Source organism: Calonectris borealis, chromosome 11 (assembly GCF_964195595.1).
Source record: "Calonectris borealis chromosome 11, bCalBor7.hap1.2, whole genome shotgun sequence".
Classification (NCBI taxonomy): domain Eukaryota; kingdom Metazoa; phylum Chordata; class Aves; order Procellariiformes; family Procellariidae; genus Calonectris; species Calonectris borealis.
Genome location: NC_134322.1, coordinates 9,777,077 through 9,795,553, shown reverse-complemented (window position 1 = coordinate 9,795,553; position 18,477 = coordinate 9,777,077). Strand labels below are relative to the sequence as shown.

The 18,477-nt window shown below is 40.4% G+C and overlaps 1 protein-coding gene across 3 annotated transcripts in view; it reads right to left on the bottom strand.

Annotated features, from left to right (window-relative positions):
- The window catches only part of ARNT2 (aryl hydrocarbon receptor nuclear translocator 2), a 108,085-nt gene that overhangs the window by 74,363 nt on the left and 15,245 nt on the right, over positions 1-18,477 (bottom strand). For 2 of the 3 annotated variants that reach the window (XM_075159927.1, XM_075159928.1), the window contains exons 2-3: positions 7,130-7,241; positions 862-909 (exon numbers count right to left, since the gene is read on the bottom strand). In XM_075159927.1, the coding sequence (XP_075016028.1) occupies positions 862-909; positions 7,130-7,241 (160 nt within the window). Of the gene's footprint in view, positions 1-861; positions 910-7,129; positions 7,242-13,327; positions 13,651-18,477 lie in introns of those variants that run through there. The other variant, XM_075159929.1, reaches the window with a different exon arrangement.

Here is an 18,477-nt window from a genome sequence, read left to right as displayed (position 1 = left end):
CCAGTTTTAACACCGGAGACTGGAATACCCTTTCTGTAAATGACATCAGCTAAACAGGGGTGCTGCTGGTCTTGTCCAGGTTACGATATGGAGCTACCACACATCTTCAGCACACTTATCTTTCAGACTGGCTAGGAAGACCTTGTTAAAACCCTATGGTGACAGCTGTGTTTGAACATGGCTGCTGCTATGTAGCTACAGTTACAATTCGGATAATCAGCAGTTATCGGTAGGCCTCAAAGTATCCACCCCTCGCTGCAGCTGCTTGGTTTCTAACGAAAAAATGCAGTGTGACCAGAAAAAAAGGAAAAGTGAAAAAATGGCAATGATGCTTTAATGTTTGTTTTTATTTCTAGCTGAGAATATTCCACGTTAATTAACATTTATTTTGGCAATTTTTACTATTCAGTTACAGCTAATGGTACATAATGACCTTTAATCTTACAAAAACAATCCACACCTCTAGGATCTGTCGTATTGTCTTAACAAGCAGTTAACATCTGAAATAAATTCAAAATAAAATTCATTTTCAGTGGCAGAAAGACAACTTCAGCAATGTCATCTACAGCAGTTGAAATAATAAGCTAAAAATCACAAATTTTCTCATTTGACATAGCTGCAGAGTGAAATTATGACACACACACTGTCAGCTTTGTAAGCCAATAACTACATTAGGCAGATTTCTGCCAGGATGCCTAATTTGCAGAGGAAGCTGATAAAAACAGTAACTAGAATTTAGGTCAAGCTGTTGGCAAATTCTTCAGCCATATTCATATTGGCTTTAAAACATCAGTAGTGAGACAGCTGTCTTTCTCCACTGAAAGAAGTCAGTGATTTGGCCAACTCTTTGTAAATGCTCACCTTGAAAATTTGCTGGGCCCCTCCCCATCTTCATCATCGAAGTCCATTCTGTAAAAGCAAGATTTCCAAATCAGTAATCATGACGTTGGCAATGGTGATATGATCATTAAAGCCAGCGGTTCTTAACCTTGTTTGATTTATATTTTGACTAGAGGTGTTAACGACTGTAGATTCCAATCTTGCTCATATTCTCCAGACCCCCTAAAAGTAGCTCATCAGCTGCCAGGAAAACAAAGAATACAAGTTTTTAAAAAAATAAAGTAATAAATCACTGTTCTTCTCCACAGAAATCTGCACTGTTAAAATTAACAAATAAAAGGAAATATTAAACAAATGCAGTTCTTGTGAGATGGTCAGAAGTAATACCTCTTAGGCCTGATAGAAGTTTACAGAAATCAGTGGGGACTCTATGTTACAGGACTGAAATTAAGGCTAAAGAAAATAAAGTTCTACAGCTGTACACATAATGAACACCACGCCACTATTTTTGCCCCAGTCTAAAGAAAGCACATTAGAGGTAGAGCAGAATAAACTCGCAGCCTCCCCGCTAAGAGGATTAAATACATCACCACTATTGATTGTAACTGTGGTACATTCTTTAGACTTGCCCTATATTACCAATCATTTCACACAAATTACCAGCCAGTCTGCAGATGGCAACTACTTTGTGGTATTCCTGTGGTCATCACTAAAATGACCTATGGGTGTACTGGGCACCTAACTTACCTGGTTTATGTCCTAGACCACCTTCTTAAGTCAGCGAAAGAGACGAGCTCTTCCTTGGGACAAATCCCAGCCCTCCAGTTAGGCTCCTCCAGGGAGCCACAAAAAGCAGGAACCTCTTTCTTCACTTCTTACACAGACTAGGAAGATTAACTTCCTAAATCAGCCACTTAAATTAGTTTCCTATGTTAAGCAGCGTGATTATCTCCTTCCCATCAATATTAAGTCACTACAAAGTTACGCAATAGTATAATTTCCAAAGCATTTTATACATTTTTATACCTTTAAAAAGAGGTGGACAAATATATATCCCAATTATAAGTGGGTGACTCTGCCATTAAGGCAGACTAAGAACCAAGCTGATACAAAATTATCATATACAATTATTGTATTAGTGTATTTATTTTAATAAGAAAATACATTAGTATGATATACAGACCTTGATCAGTCACTTAAATGTAATTCGTGTAGATAGGAAATCATAGTTTTGTTTTACAAACAATTTTGTTGGGTTTCTTTAACATTCTAAGCTTTCTAACATTTCAGTGTAATAAAATTTCATACAATTACATGTCTCTAACACTCTTCATATTAACAGCAGATATAAGTCATATTAAAGGCAAAAACCCTGCAGAGAGACAATAATATTTATCTCAGTATTAAAAGAAATCCCTACCAATTAAAAATTAAGATTTGCATGTTCAAAGTGTGGGAACAATGATGTAAAAATGCTCTCTAAAACTAGATCAGCATAGAGAAGTATGAGCGCCAGTCAGGCAATACTGCCTCGCTTTCTAACTCTGATAACCAAGACAGACTGGTCTATAAAAGATGTGTCTGAGTCACAGCAATCTACGTACCATCAGGACAAGGGCAGCAAATAAGCACAGGAATTGGACACAGTATTAGAAAAGTCACAATAATATTTTCCAGACGGTAATAGTGATTATTCATTTACGGAGGAAGCAGAGGGAAAACCATTTTCCCCAGAGTCTTAAGAAAAGATGTGTATTTAATTTGGTTGTTTGATGCAATCATCATTTTCACTATAAATTACATTTTTGCTCACCTAATTATCACCCAGTCCGGTTTCAAAGCCGTGACCTCCCAGCTGCCGCGCGCAGAACGACACCGACCTCCAGCGGCCAGCGCCCTCGCTCCCGCCAGGGGCCTGCGACGAGCCGGGACCCCGGCACGCTGCTGCCTGTCACCCAAACGTGTCCGCCAGCGCTGGCACCAGCAGCCTGAACTTCCCCAGACCTGCTGCGTGTGCAATACTCCCAGCAATTTAACATCTACGCGTTATCATCCCGCCGAAGGTCTCCTCTTACCTACCTGCTTCCTCCCCACATATAATAATGTGCCTGTAGGTGACACCCCAGAACGAACTTCTGAGTTATTTCAACGGCAACGTTTCTACCTACACCGAAAATGTGAAAGTCAACGTTACAGGAGAGCTGCTTGTTTACAAGCAGAGGGCACGCTCAGGCCAGCACTGGGCTGGCTCCACCTGAAACCACTCACAAAAGCATCACGTCAGGCATATCCTTCACTGGTTTCACTGGCAACTGAAACACAACTGAGAGAAACCTCCAGTTTCAAACTCGGGGGAAAGGTCTGCAGAAAATATATACGCCTATGGGAAAAAGCCTTTTCTTCAGGGATTTAATAAGACGCTGCTTTAATTTGGGATGGATTAATTTTGTAACTCCTTTCCTTCCCCTCCAATACACTGAGATCCCGTGCCTTGGTAGATTTTCTCAGCTTCCAGCCAAATACTCCAGCTGAGTGCTAAGAGATTTTCCCCCCAAAATCAAATATTAGCTCCACTGCATTTAGTCTAGTTTATTATTACTGGAATACAATGCAGAGAATTACAGAGAAGCTGATGACAGTTATAAGGCTTGATCCTGCTGTCCGTGCTGTATGCCTACCTCCAAAGGAATAAGTGGGACTAACACACCTATTTATCCAGATGGCTGGATATCAGCTTCTCATCTTATAAGATCTGGATGGGTTAACAGCCATAGGTAATACCTACCACATTTATAGTGGGCTCATCACTGCAGAATCTGAGTGCCTAGGGTGCAATACCGGACTGTAGCAGACTAAATATTTAAATAACGCCTTTGCTTTGTTAAACTACCTAAAAACTTTGACTTTATTCCAAATGCAAGATTATTTTAAAAAAAAAGAAATCGAACATAAAGTTCATTAAAAATGTCAATACTTGTAAAAATGCAACAGCAAATGTATCTGTCCCATCTTTGTTAATAAACACATTTCCTAATTTCACATTTCACTATGCAAAATGAAAAAAACCTTTCAAAACCTGAAAAAAAATCTCAGTTATAAAGTCATTGATTCCAATGTCCTGCTTTACAGCAAGGCGGAGTGAAAGATAGGGAATCAGTTGTAACCTTTAGCAGAACACAGCAGAACAGATCAAAATAATATTCCAACAAACTCCTCATACCCTGACAGATAAGACCTTCTGTTCAGATAGAATATATTGCACATTAGCAAAACAGTAGAAGCAGCCTCCAAGAAGACAAATTACATCATTTCAGAAGTTTCAGAAAGAGTATCTTTTATTTTCATTTAAAATTCCCATGAAAAAGAGCTGCACTATGCTCTTTTGTTTTGAAAAGACAGCATAAATCTTGTTTTCCTCTTTCATACTGTTCATGTCAATCGTGAAAAGGCCTGATGTATGAAGTACTTATTAAAATATATTTTCCTCAAAAGATGTGTGGGTACCATAAATATCGTGACAAAAATATTTGTAAAAATTATTTATTTTTAATTAGAAACATTTTCATACAAAAAACCCCCCTCCAACAATGTGGTCCTGCACAGGTTAAGAAATTGAGATGGGAGAGTATTTGAACATTGCAACAAAATTGTTATGTAAAATTCCCAAGAAATTACAAAAGATGGCTTGTCATGATTATACAGTGTAGGAAGGGGGCAGGCAAGAATGATCAGGAGCAGATGCAGCTGAGAGGCAGATGGGGATCTGCACTACAGCCCTTTGTTCAGTGCAGTACAGCGGGGTGCACCCGGGGAGGGAGGCTGGTGGGCTGTGGTCTCTTCCTCCCCGTATCTTACAGTTCTGGGTCAGAGAAAAGACAAGACCACAGGCTGAACTGAAACAAAACCAATGCACCTGTAAACCAACCAAAAAAACCCACCAACCCTCCCTCTCCAAGTACAGGTAACCTAGGAAGGTAAAAAAGCCCCATATCCTCTAATACAGCAAAGCCTAAAGAAAAAGCACGTTAAATAAAGAATTGACATTACATTTATCTAAGGTAGTCATTGACCACTGCAATGCATTATCTGATGCGCTACTAGGCTGTCACTTTTTCCTATAAAGTACTTGGTATAATTTATAGAAAGGAAAAATATTTTTCCGAGCTGTCAATGAAGCTGAATGCCTACACGGCAGAAACATCTTCTGGATGGCCAATGAGTTTAAACTGATCTACATTCAAGTCCATGCAGCAATTATTCTGCCAGCTTGCCTCAGCAATTATGAGAAAAGAAACAATTTTCAGAGATAACCAAAGCTGGAAAAGATGACTGTGTTCACTAGCTACATTCCTTTATATTTGACACAAAGCATTCATTTCTAAAATGCCCAAGGATTTAGGTGTACAAAGGTGTATCACCAGGACAGTAATGAAAGGACCAAGTCTTAGTTGCAACTTGGTTCAAAGAGAAGCTAGGAGGAATTAGACACAGCAGGCCTTCCTTCCCTCAAGGTCTGAATACATACACATTGAACAACAACAACAAAAAAATGCACCCTCAGCTCAGGCTTAGAGAAAGGCTATTAGTTCAGAGCTATGGTGCACAGATAAAATACCACCATCTGGGTATAACAGCAAATCTATACTAACTTAGTCACTGAATTTGCATGTTAAATACATTTAAAATAATTTTATTTTATGTTCCTCCCACCCTCCCCCCACTCCACTTTCTCACAAATAGATGATGATACTTAAAACGCAACGGTTAAAGCATAGCTTTCAATCAATATCAAGTCAGTATTTAATATAATCAGAAGATTTCAGTGTCAGCAGCACCAACCCTTCGTAACAGTAAATTGCAAACTGGTATTCGCAGTTGACATGGTTTATGATCAAAAAAGAGATCAACTATCCTGCAAGTCTAAAGTACAAAAGCTTATATATGGTATGTAGCAATGAAAAGATGTTAATGCTTTGTTTTCTCTTTTGAGTGCAAGTTTAAAAAGGCTTTTTCATTGAACAGTTTCAAAATAAAAAGGTGATGCCTGTCAAAGACAGATTTCAGGAGTTTCTCAGATCAATTTCATAGAGTTAGCTCAGCATATGAAGCACACTCAGTGGGAGTAAGTCTCCAAATTTTCCTGTCCGAAGGAACCCCCCTTGGAACAACCATCCATGTCACATCAACTTAGCTCTGCATCCAAGGCGAGGTCCACCTTCTCCCTTGTTGATTCATTCCAGGATTGAGACTCCAGCACTGTTACTTGAGCAACACCTAAAACTGGCAACATACCTTGGTGAACAATCCCTAGAGTAGCTCTCACGAGGAATAATGTCTTCTCCTTATGTGTCCGTCAGTGAAGATTTTACTCACACTATCAACCCTGTTAAGCCCTACCACTGTCATATTTAGGGCTAAATATAAGACTAATGAATCTCTTTTGCAGGCACTCTCAGATCAGATACCTCTGAGAAAGCATCACCTAAAGACCGTTATTTGTGATCAGTCTTGTGATCAAGGGTTTTTTTGTTAATACTAGAGAGCAGTTTTCTGCCCTTTTGCAGCTCTTGCTACACTTTTCTTCTAACACGGAGGATTAGTATGAGTTGCCACAGAGCAATCTGATGTGGAGAAACTATCCCTACACCACACCAACCTCTGAAGTTGGATAAAACAAATTTTCTTCTTTAGCAGAGCCATCAAGCTAGTGCAAGGGCTGAACTTGATTCAGGTCCTTTCTCCCAGAAGCTGCACTTGGAGCGAGACCTAGAATATCGTAGACCACAATCTCTGAAGAGTGACTGCTTATGCTATTTCTGTACCTGCGACTATAAAGAAAACATTTTTAACAGAAGGCCTCTATTTGAGAGGTTCCAAGTCCAAGCTTCAGATAAAGTTGGATAAGTCTGCATGTGCAAGTAAGAACACATCTTGCTACCTTCATTCACATGATAAATCCTTTTGAGATTAAACAGATGTAGGCAATACACATTCATTATATGTACAACAGCCACGGGATCCAAACTTCGTTTCTGGATGCTTTGCCAAACCTGAAACTCTTTTGAAGCACGCAAAACAACAAACAATACAGTTATCAGCAAGTTTGATCTTGCAGGAAGAGCAGATACATTGAAGAGAAAAACAAAACATCAGTGACTAATGCCATAATGTAGTTTACATATATAAACATACACACATTATGTTTACATAATAAACATACACACATAGGTATGCTTTCAGTTTTTCAAACCAGTCGTTTCCAGTTTCAGAAAAAAAAGAAATGGCTTACCCAGAGCGGCGCTTTCCTCCTCTGGAAGGCATGGATCCTGCCATTCTCACTTGTCCACTTGCCATCGGTGCCACCGGCAAGGCCACCGAGCCAGGAATATCTGATGCCATTTCTGTAATGCAGAGATAGGGAAAGAGGCGGGGGGGGGAGGAATCCTTTAATCCATTACCATCAAGGAGAAACCTGTGATGACAACATTAGAGAAAGGCCCTTTCAAAAATAAGCAGAGAAAGCTTTCCTTTTTATTTTTAAGGAAAAGTAAACCTCTTCTATCAAAGACCAGCAGATTCACAGCTCCCTTAAAAGCAGCCCAGTTTTGTCAATAGCCATTACCAGTGCCTCGGGAGACAGAGAATCACAGGTAGGTACCTCTGTATTTCAATTTACCTAACAGTTCTAATTTTACTTCTCGGAGGGGCTGTCAGATGAAGGCCAACAACCTTTTACAATAGTTAAACTGCCCTGCAAAGAAATGCAGAGCTGAATTCCCAAGACCAATGAAGCTGTGGATCATGGTACCAGGGCACCGAGAAAAATAAAACTTCAAAAACTTCTCAGTTTGCCAGTGAGGTCAAGAGTTTAGAGTGGGGATGAATTATCAGGTGACACTGTTTTTTATTATTTATATTCTGGTGGCATTCAGAGGACCAGACTGAACTTAGCAGAGCTCCAAGGCTTCCTGTATTTCTGCGTGGTGCCTTGCAGAGCAGAACCGAGCCCGAAATCCAGGCTGATATTCATCCCTCTGCCAGTGCTCTGGGTATAGCCACAGGTTAATGAGATCTTCAAACCTCAAAACTTTGATCTGAGGAACAGCAAGAGCACACCTTACGCAACGGTTTTCCAGACCGCTAATGGCAACTACTTTTACAACCTATTAGTAACAGTTCATTACACTTCAAAAAAGAAAAGTGAAATATAATATATTTATACCCTTTTCTCCCATCCCATGGATGAAGCGTGTTTTGCCCCTGTGCAACTCTTGTAAACCATGTAAGCAATTAAAACTTTTTTAATGCAGATATACTTTACTCACTCTGGAGGTAAAATCTACAGTCACAACATTTAATTATCTTGAAAGAAAATGCATCTCCCTTTCAACTTTTCTTTTTTTTAAAACTTGGCGGAGTATCTGGACCTACAGATAAATGTATTTACTAACGGAAAGCAAATCTGTTTAAAAATCCTGCTATTTTTTCCCAACAGATAAGTACAAAAGAACTTCAATTATGGAAACAGGAATTCATGTTCTTTCATTATTTCTGGAGAGCACTTCATCACTGCCACACTTTATATAAATCCATTATGCAACATTTCATATGCATTTCAAATAATAACATTTTATCTGTTCACTGATTTCATGAATTTCTTCTAGTACATTTACTTTTATGAACTCCTTTTAAACTAAAAAGCAACAGAGCAAAGTACTCATCCAATACTTTTCAACAAAGTGTGCAAAGACAAACAACGAGACCTCTGCCCACAACACCACACCACAGAAAGTCCCACTGTGTCTAAATCTGCTGCTATGTGGAAACACTACATTAATGTATATTAGCATATTTCCTGCAAATAAAAGCATGAGCACCCAAACAACCGGTAAATCACTATTTCCAGAATAAGTACCCTTAGCAGTCTAATGCCAATAGTTCACTTGGAACATTCAAACTCACATTTCATGGACAGAACTGAAGGTCATTTTGAAATGCTCTGCTCACTCATTTATTAAAGCAGATGGTAAAAACCATAATAAATCTACCTGCAAAGTGTCCCTGTCACTCAGAAATACATTTCAGTATAGATCATCAAGGACATCAGATTTTTTTAAAGTAGTAATTGTAAAACAATTTCAGATCAACTCTGAGCAGTATTTTAAGAGAGTAAAAACAATACCGTATTTGTAATTGTGATGAGAAATTCTTGTAACCTCATTTTCCTCAATTTAAAACAAAGACGATGAAAAACCAGGCCAAGGGCTGGATTCATCTACTCTTAAAAGTCTAAAAGCCAAAGCTAATCATTTAAGGTAACTTTATAGATCGCTAAAAGGGAAGCAAAGCACTGTCCTTCCACTACTATGCATCCCATGCTTAGAAGTGCATCCAAAATCGCTTGAGTAAACCTCTTTCTATACCTCCCTTGCTCTCGCCACTGACAACTCAGGGAGACCTAGACAGATAGTTTTGATCAGATGTTCAATTTAGGTGGTTGTGGCTAGGCAGAATGAGTTGCTTTTCTGCTCTTATGTTCAGTCTTTAATGTATGAAGACATGAGAGGGAAGGGTAGTTAGCAATTTTCAAGTAGTAAGGAAAAACAGAAACTGCGTATTTTTTATAAGAAAAAGAAAAAAAACACAGGCTAGAGGAATGGCCACACCACAGGCTCAGTTATACAGTGTCTAAAAACACATTCTGCAACAAATAGATCATCTGTTTATCAGGGTATAAGCTGAAGAGTTACTGTGTAGGTATCTTGAATCTCTAGAATGGCACATCAAAAACAGCGCCATGAGGAACGTAACTTCTTACACAAAATACCCTTCAAATATGTCTTCACAGTCCTGGGAGAACGAAACCAAAGTCATTGAGCTGGCTGCTCTAAAAGGATGTCTTAAAAAATTTCTGTTTCCAAGACATAAGCACAAGAAGAAAAAAAAAAACACCACACATTAATCCACGTGAAAGCTCAACTAAGAGGGAGGAAAGCTTCAAATCAGAAGACTCTTCATTACACAACAGCCTGAAGATGTGACAGACCTGCACATACATCAATGTGTAAGACACCCAATTTACCTTTCCACTTCGGTGTTCCCCATGTCAGAGACATGAGCCATTGTGTGACCTACTGCAGCTTTCATAAGGCCCGCGAGGGTGGACATACACTGCTAACAAAAGCAGTCAGCTTTCCAAGATTTCTTTCCTGACACAACAGAATTAGAGTTCTGCAGATGGAGAAACCAAGAGGGTTGGCTCCCTCTCAAGCCACACAGCAAATCCAGCAGAGAAAGCAACTCCAAGGGCAACACCACCATGGAGCATGGAGCACCCAGGACCTGACCTCTGCAGCGAGCGCAGCCAGAGAAGCAGTGAAGCACCTCGCACACGGTCTCGGTGTACAAACAGTGACACCAGAGAACTACGGGAGGACTTCAGAGACAGAGCTGACACAGTGACCCCATTGCTCAGCTGCAACCAACTAGGTGTCGGAAGCCATATCAAAGTTGGACAGTTGTGCAGAAATATAAGCACTAGATTGTGACTGTAAAAACTCTACTCACAAACGGAGCAGCTCCCTGCTGCAGGCTGCAACAACTTCTGGGGAGACGATGGAATGGATCTGAGTTGCTTCCCAAATTACTTCCATCTCTACTCATCCGCAAGCATCTAAAAGGACCAGATCTTTGATGATATTTTTACATTTATAAAAAAGGGGTGGTCAGAAAAGCAGAAACATGTTATCTCGAAAAATGAGGGCCAATCTGGGAAGGCAGAGCCAGAAGAAAAATCTGATGGAACAGTCAGCTGCTTCTCTGACTACGCACCTGAGAAGTTACCTGTCTGTGCATGCTCCGGGAAGAAAACAAGAGACGCAGGAAAAAAGACACCCATAGACTGGAGTCTCAGATAGAAATATTGTGGTAGGGAGGTACTGCAGGGAGCCTATTACCATTAAAATAAAAAAAAAAAAAAAAAAAAAAAAAGGAGTGTGCATCAGACACAGACCTAAAGAAAAAAAAAGTATAAAAAATCAGAAGGGTAACCTGCCATTGTGTCAAGTGACATCAACATAAATTTAGGGCAGCCCCTTGAAGTAATTGAAGCTATTCTGTTGTTGCATAAACTAATATGAAAGCCCAGCACTGCAGAAGCAGGTGTCAAGTTGGTTACATATATTGGTTATATATTAAAAAAAAAAAAAAAAAGGACATGCTGGGTCAACAATCAAACATCACATTTCCAGGCTCATCCACACCCACATCCAGACACATGTTAACACTGATGTTCACAGAAGTGTTTCAGCAGCAATGAACATCAGGAAACAAGCTGTTCTTTTTCTGAGATTAGACCTTCTGAGAGTGGACTTTCCTTCTGCCAATAGAAATAAAACAAGTGTTGCTTACTTTACCTAAAATTAAAACATGAGCATAAGTTCAGAAAGTAAAACAAGGTCAGGCTGAATGTTCATGAAAATCATCTATAACCATCAAGGCAGTGTTCTGAAAAAAAAATTATTTAAAAGAAGTTCCTTACTGTTAAATAGAAATCACTCTTCTGCTGCAAAAATACATGCAGTATTTAATTTCAAAGTTAGAAAGTTACCTAGAGATCTGCCAAAGAACACAGAAATGCTATTAAAATAAAACCCAGCACAACACTCACAATCTCTAGAGGATATTCTTCCAGTTAGATGACACCTAACAGTTCTTGTCTTATCGCTGTCATGCTTGGGCGCAGGCCTGATCCTGCCACTAATACTCACATTCATCTTGGGGATCCCTCAGGAGCCACACTAACCCAGGGACACTAACCCAGCGCTCAATGTAAAAGCAGCAGAATTAGTCCCTCCATTTCTGTCCAGAATTTCACTGATGAATACTCCAAGCTTGGATATTACGCCTTCCTCCAGCGCTGCATGTAGGTCACCCCCAAAATATTCAGGAATCTTTTTGAAATAAAAGACAATCTGCAAATGTACATTAAAAATATGGGGATAAAATACAGGGATTTATTCCCAATAAATTCTATGTTCACCTCAAACTTTGTTATAGAGATCTGTACAAAAAACAGCTACTGTGCACTTCACAAAGCAAAACGCGAAAAGCAAGCTAAACGCTGCACAAGGATACCTTGAAAGTGCACGTGAACCACAATCACAGCAAGAATTACTTGCCAGCACCACACACCAGGATGAACCTGCACTTCTCTTTTTAGGCAGAGAATTATTAAACCACGGCTCTTAAGCCCAAACTTTAAATCTCAAGACCCACCCCAGATCCACCGCCTGAAATGCAGCTCTAACTCGTCTCTGACACAAATTTGCGACTTGCCGAGACACCCCCCAGAGAAGCGCAGCTCTTTGGCCAGGCATCTTCACAGCCCGCATCTCACAGCCCCGGAGATGGCGCCTCCTGCTCTGCTCCCCTCCAGCAGCCACAGCCGTACATCTCGCTGCGAAGCTTTGAAACACAACCAGACGCTGTGCATGACAAGACTCCTTAATCCATCTTACAAAAGGCCCTGTTAACCACACCATTTTCAGCCACTCGGGCATCCCGGGCTATACTCCTCTCACCTCCACGCGCCAGACACGGACAGGGGCAGGTTTAAACCTGAAGCTTTCACCAACTTCAACAGACTTTGAATCCCTGACATTAACTTCAGCGGCCAGTTCCAGGTTTGCTATTACATGTCAGGTACCACTGAGCATGCTCTCCACAGGCTCCTTTATCCTTCAGTATCTACTGTAATCGACGGGATTAAAGTCAGATACCAGCATCTGATTAAATGAATGAGATTCTACTTTTATCAATACAAATGCGGCAGATTTCCAGCTGCTAATCACAGAACGACTGAGATGTCAATCGCTTCCAAATAAATGTGGATCTAAGGCTAAATACAGAATTACGAATGTGCCCTCTCCCGTGAACTGCACCGTACACAGAGATTTTAAATGTTCTAAGAAAACAGATTTCAAAAACTTCTTTGGAAACTGTATTTTTCCATACCCTGAAGTCATACGAGAGTTAGATGTGTCTCAGCAAAAAGATTTTGATTGCAGTCAATGGCAAAGGGGATTTTCTGCCTAGCACAGAGATACTTAAGAATAAACTAAATCGTATCTCTTACTTTAGAATACGCCAATGAAAATAAGAAGCCATCATGTAGCCAAAAATATTTCACAGAAACACCTATGCTAAAATCTAGCTGTATATTCAGTAATTGCTTTTACATGTTAACTACAGAGATTATAAAACAGAGCTCACTCTCAGAGAATATAAAAACCAAAACATTTTCATTGTTCCTGATAACTCTGTTAATACTGTTTTACTTGCATTCCATTGCCAGATACTTTAAATAGACTCCACATCAGAAAGATCTACTGTACACAGAGGATATGCAGAAAAGCAAAAACATTCCTTTCCATGCTCTTACAGCAATTACAATAACAAATAAATCAGGAAATATAATAAATCCCACCTTTAAGGAAGACTCTTACAAAGATGCTATTTCTTTCCTGTGAACAAAACCTTCTTGGAGAGAAATTTTATCCGCATATAAGAAGTGTCAGAAACCTCTGGGAAGAAATGTAGCAGCATTGGTATTCTGCTCAGAAAATGTCATCACAGATCTGTTTACCTTAACTGTGGACCATGATTCAGCCGGTGACAACCGTCTTGCATACTGATCAATTTATTTGCAGCAAAATTACTAACATTTTCTACTTTAACCGTTTAGGTTCTGGAAACAGCTACTAAGATAGGGAGGGCTTTTAAGAATAATATATAAATCCTACTTAATTTAAAAATTTCCCCTCCACCAAGATGCCCTGTACTTTGGAGGGGCAGGGGGGTGTCCCCCCATAATCTTGAAAAAAAATTAGGGCATATTGTAAATAGTTACTAGAGAAACACTCCCTTTTTTAAAATTAAAATCAAAGCTTTATCATCCGTCTGCATCACAGGTGAATGTTAAGTATACATGAGGGGGGGCGGAGATGATGCAATTAAGCTGATCATTCTGCGGGGACTGACTGTTCAGCAGAGACAGTGAGCAACCATTTAAAAGAGTGGCCTAACTGGTGGTCTAGAGGCCAGATCCAGTTATCTTGCCCACTGCCTTTTCTGCTGTGACTCTGGAGGAGATGCCGAAGTTAGGGGAATGTAACAAATCTAAGAGATATCTACCATATGTCCCAACACTAGACTGGGAGTGCAGGTTTTGAAGTCAAAGAGCTGAAATCCTCTACGGTGCCTCCACACTTCACTGTTGTGACCACACAACCCATTTGCGGAGTCCTGGAACCTCAGTACAAACCATACTTTTTTGCGTGCCCTGTAGTTCAACACCACCACGGGGATGTGCAAAAGAAGGTGGGATGCAGACACAGAATTAGAAGCAGACCTTGACAAAGAGAGTTTTGGTCTACTTTAGGGGAACTCTTGCTTTAAGTGCTAAGCTTGAGGCACAGTGCAAGAGATATCCCTGCAGGATGAGCAGCTGACACTGAACATCAGGGTCCTCTGAAGGACCCTGGGCATGCAGAAAGCATGGCACCCAAAAACCCAGGTGTGGAAATGTCAATCTTATGATTTGTAACACCAAAAATGATTTCATACAGTACTCCTAAGTGATTTTGAATGCTACTTTGACAATACTTCTTATTTTTAATTCCAATTTTCATGGTAATCACCTTGGTCATTCCAGTCATGTCTGGTAATTCCACTTACCCAGATCTACCCCGTGGTCGAGGCACAACAATTTCCACAGACGTCGGGGCATAACAAAAGGATGCGGACCACATTCATGCTCGCTGCCTATGCCTTCTCAGCCTGAATTACCAACAACCCATATACAACTGAATAAACTCAGAACGGCCTTTAGCATGATCCAGAAGAAGACCTGGAATCACACCTCTGCACCTACTGCAGAGATTTGTTATAGACTAAAAATTCAGCTTGAAGCACAGACAGAAGACGCACATTACTACCTAAGGGTAGGCTGGGAAGAAGGGAAAGGGTAGCTGCTTCTTCATTCCTCCTATCTCCCTGACAAATGGCATAGCACCAATTCACCTTCTCACATATGCCCATGCATTTTTCCCTAGCTATTTTTCCACTTCTCATTCATAATTCCGTGTTATCTCTTCTTGACCTATTCAGCCTCTGGCTTAGATAAACTATTTCTTGTACTCCCTCTAATAAACCAATACATCCAACTGCTGACAAGTCCTGCCACACTACGACCATTCCCCTAAAGAAAAAGCTGCTGCTGGAATTCAAAATAAGGAGGAAAAATTAAAAACAAGGCCTTAATGGCTCTTGTTCTGAAAGAGTATGTCTAGTCTTGGAAAATAATAAACCCCCTCAGAATTAAAACAGGGCTCCTATCTTCACTCTAGAACAAACTTGAAGACTGTCACCTGAACCTAAGCACCTGGCCTGCCTCTAAAATTTGAAAAATCTTTCTCACTGCAGAAGTGGGGGATTTAACTGAAGCAGAACAGTGCCTAGGTCTTCACCATGATTATGATGGACAGATGCATTAGAAGAAAACCACTTCTCGCATCTGAAGTCTCGAAGTGCACCAAAAAGCAGGCTAGAAGCAAATCCAAGGACCTGGACTAGCCTTGCATTGAAAACACAACCTGAGCCTCCAACACTTGGCAAGTCTCTCAGGTATAGAGAGTCACAAGTGGGAAAATCGGGCAGGGAAGTAGGGCAGCCACTGTAAAATGCCAGTTTGCAGAGAGGATGAGAATCTGGCTTTGAAAGGCTGTTACAGGATTGATGGAACCTTTATTAAAAGAAGAGAGGCAGATCCTTAGCTTACATGAAGGGTTACAGTGAAACTGCAGTCAACAGCAGCAGGAACATTTATGCTGTCTGGATGTGACCCTACCTGGTCTTAGGCCATTATATACATGATCATGAACTGATACAACGTAATTCTTCACTTAACTGTTTTGTGCCTTAGTATTAGTGACACATGGCAAAAGTACTAAATAAATAACAAAAAAACTGGGCTCCCCAAACTATGCATCATTTCCATTTGAAATGAATGATGATCCTCCCTCCTCTTTTGACATTTTGTATTTGCCAAAAATAACTGCATAATTATAAGTTTTGTGCGAGAAACAGAAGGTAACATTCAAAGTTATTTTCCATAATTTTTACATAGCGTCAGAACTAGCAAATACCGTCTATGGCTGTTCTGTTATGCAGAAGTGGCCAAAGCTAACCCATTAATGAACTCACAAAAACTGTAAAAGCACACGCCCAGCCTGGGCAAACAAACATGATGAAAAAATAATAAAGTGTAATGACTTTCCTTCAAGTTTCTCAGAGACAGATCACACTCAGTCGATTAACTCTTCATTTAACAAGTCTGTTGCGTTTAGCTTGTTTTGGTTGGCATTCAATTAGGAATTCATGTACAGGACATTTTTTTCCCTTTTTAAAACAGAACATGTGCTGTATTTCATCCAGTAATACATCAGGAGGTAAAGTGGAAGCTGCAAAACAAGTTAAAGCTACACTAAAGCCCGGCACAACAATACTGAATTAGACAAAACACCTGCACATGACCCTGCCCCACAAGATTATCAGTAATTGTTTGTTAAAAGGGCTTGGTAAGATTTGTTGCTCCATAGAAAAGCAAGGAGCCAACTGGGTAACTCTCAATCTGTTTCAGTGCAAGTTGAAAAAACAACTCACAACACTGCACCACGTACTCGGCACTGGTGAGGCCGCACCTCGAATACTGTGTTCAGTTTTGGGCCCCTCACTACAAGAAGGACATGGAGGTGCTGGAGCGTGTCCAGAGGAGGGCAACGAAGCTGGCGAAGGGTCTGGAGCACAAGTCTTACAAGGAGCAGCTGAGGGAACTGGGACTGTTTAGCCTGGAGAAAAGGATGCTTAGGGGAGACCTTACAGCGCTCTGCAACCACCTGAAAGGAGGTTGTAGCGAGGTGGCGTTGGTCTCTTCTCCCAAGCAATAGGACAAGAGCAAACGGCCTCAAGTTGCGCCAGGGGAGGCTTAGATTGGACATTAGGAAAGAGTTCTTCACCAAAAGGGTTGTCAAGCATTGAAACAGGCTGCCCAGGGAAGTGGTGGAGTCACCATCCCTGGAGGTATTTAAAAGACGTTTAGCTGTGGTGCTTAGGGACATGGTTTAGTGGTGGACTTGGCAGTGCTAGGTTAACGGTTGGACTTGATGATCTTAAAGGTCCTTTCCAACCTAAATGATTCTATTACCTTTACTGTGATTCCATTTATGTCCAAGTTCTGTCACATCTGCCTCTGCATTGCTAAGACTTGCTGATACTGGACTTCTGTCTACACATAAAGAAAAACCCTCTCATCCAACCATTCCTCACTTCCTGCCTTGCTTAATGTCATGGCCCTTGCCATGTCCCTTGCTGGCCATCCTAATGCCTACATGTATAAAACAGAACAGCTAAACCTAGATTCCTTCTCCTGTTGCGTTACTTGTCCCCTCTTGGGAGCCACCCCAAGCCTGTCCACGCCTCAAGGGCAATCTGAAACTGTTTCTGCTAACATCAAACTGTCCCACAACTTGCCCCTTTTCACCTTTTTTTATCTTCCCGCACCCTTACTACTTTTGCCAAACCTTCCTGACCAGTCACGACTACCTCCGGATGCCCCAAACTCCCTGCAATGGGAAGCTGTGGATGCTAGAAGTTTATATGGATTTCAGTAGAGCCTGTCCAAAATTGTAGAAAAGAAATCCACTGAGTGCTACAAAATACAAATCTCATGCCTGGCTCAAGAAGCCTCTGAGTCACACATGGCTGGAGGGTGGGAAGGTACCCAGGGGGAGCACCACACATGCTTGCTCTCATTTTATACTCCTTCAAGCACCTGCTTTTGGCCAGTGCTGGAAAAGTCATGCTGGGCTTGAAAAATCTTCCTTTTGGGACAAGACAGCCAATTTTTACATCATGAGCAGGGGACACAACATTTCTCAAGTGTGGTTCTTCTACAAAGGTAAGAAATTATCTAACTACCACTATTAATTTATTTCATTGACAATCAAATCGAGCATTTTCCATAGTATGCCCTTGCTCTAGATCACCGATTACTAGTTTTATATCATCATTTGTATTTGTCTTTCCCCAAACTCATCTTGTTTCACTTCCCTGTTCTACGAGATAATTGTCCAAAGATGCTTACAAGCTAATGTCCTTTTATAAATTCCTAAGTGATTGTTTTATGATAAATAAATAATAACAATGATTGCAGATAAACTATTGAGCAGTTACTATGCCATCACTTCAGACTTCATTTTTATTCACTCATCTTCAAATTATTTATTTTAAAATAATATTTCTATTGTCTTCTATCAAAAAGTCTGGCTTTTTACTATCTATCTAGCAATTTTTTTCTGGCAATAGAAGCTGGTTTAGAGTTCGACCAAATATCAGTGTTTGATCACAAATCTATTTTGTTCATTTACGAGTTCAACTGTCAATTTGCAGAAACTGTTTTGAAACTGCTATTAAAATACTTGCAATGGTATACACAAGAAAAACCCCGCCGAGATCAATACTGTGCTTCTCCAGAGTTTACATCATAACAAGATGACAGTGCTCTGAACTCCTATCAAC